Source organism: Verticillium alfalfae, genomic scaffold (assembly GCF_000150825.1).
Source record: "Verticillium alfalfae VaMs.102 supercont1.12 genomic scaffold, whole genome shotgun sequence".
Lineage (NCBI taxonomy): Eukaryota > Fungi > Ascomycota > Sordariomycetes > Glomerellales > Plectosphaerellaceae > Verticillium > Verticillium alfalfae.
In genome coordinates, this window is record NW_003315027.1 from 701401 (window position 1) to 703320 (window position 1920).

Consider the following 1920-nt stretch of genomic DNA (forward strand, 5'->3'; position numbering starts at 1 on the left):
CACTGGAGCTGCCCGTCCCAATCTGTCAATGGGACCAAAGGTGGGTTTCACGCATGTTGGAGAACTTACCGGGCGGCACAGGGTGAGAAGAAGCATAGACTAGGGCCGGGTCCATAGACGAGGTCTTCAGCTGACCGAGAAAGGTCGGCTTGTGGAAAAACGACACAGGCGGGATATGTCTTGGAGATGACACGATCGCATTCCTGGACGAGTTCGGGCGTGAGCCTGTTGAGGGGGGGTTGGGGTTAGCCTTGGCACGGGATGAGTTGAGGATGAGATGAAGGCGGGCCGAGGATGAGTCTCCGAGTGGGGCCATGGGAGATATGGGAGATGGGCAGATGACCGGGTGGGGGAGGGCGTTGGGAAGGGAGAAAGGTGAGCCAGTAAGGTTGGTGGTTAGGGTCGCCAAGCCCGGGGGGCGGCCGTCTTGAGGGAATGACGGAGCACGAGGGACAAGAATCCCCAACGAGAGTGCGAGATGGGGGGTAGGAATGACGGCTCGGATGTTTCGTAGGCGCAGGCAACGGACCATTGCATGATCGATGCAGAGGGAAAGAAGAAAAAAAAAAAAGAGTAGAGACTCACTTCTCTGCGATAATGGCCTGACCGTGACGCGAGGTAACGGCGGCCGGATTCGCGACACGCGTGTCGGGGTTTGAGGCGCCCACAGCAGGCAGACTCTCCCTGGCGGGACGATGCGAAGCGTGTCGAGCCGGCGACGCGCCGCCCATCGACTCGGATGGCAGATAGCATTCGTGCATGCCCTTGGCGCAGTTTTTGCAAGGAGCGCGACCGTTCTCGTAGACGCACTTGGTCTTGCCCTTGCGGCATCGCACACAGGCGCCGCCGGCCCTCAGGGCGGTGGAGCGGACCACGCCGGAAGACATGGCTGCGATGTGCGGCGAAAACGAAGAAAATGCGAAAGGTGGGAGGAGGATCAGGAGCGTCGTCGAGGACCCGATCGATGTGGTCTCGAGGATGGCGACGATGAGGTGAAGTGAGTTGAGTTGGGTTGAGGTGAGTTGGAGGAAGAAAGAGTTGGGGGAGGACCAAGCTGAGCGATGGAGGAAGGTGCGCCCGTGTGCCGGATGAGGGCCCGGAAGGGTCCGGTGCTTGCTGTGCTGGGTGGCCTGCTAGTGAGCAAGAAGCCAAAAGCCGAGAATCAGCGACGGGACAGAGTCGAGGGCAAATGTCGTTTCGGGGGACGGCGCTTCACTGCTATCGAAAACCGGGAGGCTTTCGGAGGACCAAGGTGGTGATGTTTTGGTGCTCGAGCAGGTCGATGAACGGGGGGGCGAGGGGGCGAAAGGGGTGGCCAGGCCGGACGGGAGTGGGAAGGAGGGAGGGAGGGAAAGGGAAAGAAAGGGCCGCGGGGGCCGGGGGCAGCGAGAGAAAAAACTTTGTGGGAGGGCGGCAGGCGGGTGGCAGGCGGGGAGGGGGCCTGAAGGCGACACGGTCGGGCGGACCTTCTGGGCGCTAGGGGAGAAAGGTGGAGCTCTGGAACAGCCCAGCTTTTTGGGAAGGCACGGGCGGATCGGCTGCGGTGCCGGCTCTGCCTGCCTTGCCTGCCCTTCTTACCTTGCGTTGCCTTGCGTTGCCTGTCATGTCTCGTCTCGTGCTTTGCTTGCCTCTTCTGCTCTGCCTGCTTCTCGTCTGCCGTGGCCCCTGCTCCAAGACTATTGGCTGAGCCGCTGACGAGAGAGAGAGAGAGAGAGAGGGGGGGGGAAAGAGCGCCTGCCAGCTTGCGCGTTTGCCCGTGCTCAGTGCCCGTGCTGCCTGCCTGCCTGCCTGCCTGCCTGCCTGCCTGCCTGCCTGCTACTGCCACTGCCAGTCTGTGCATCTATTTTCGGAAACCTCGTCAGTCAAGAGAGCCTGCTCCTCATATATCGACATGAGTGTATTGCCCGTCGCTGTCGCGTG

General features: G+C 61.5%; 1 protein-coding gene across 1 annotated transcript in view; it reads right to left on the reverse strand.

Annotated features, from left to right (window-relative positions):
- VDBG_08450 (conserved hypothetical protein) overlaps positions 1-887 on the reverse strand; it is a gene marked incomplete at both ends in the record, with an annotated part of 2307 nt that extends 1420 nt beyond the window's left edge. The window contains 2 exons of the mRNA XM_003001359.1: positions 70-225; positions 586-887. Coding sequence (XP_003001405.1) covers positions 70-225; positions 586-887 — 458 coding nt within the window. The remainder of the gene's footprint in view (positions 1-69; positions 226-585) is intronic.
- Between the last annotated feature and the right edge of the window lie 1033 nt (positions 888-1920).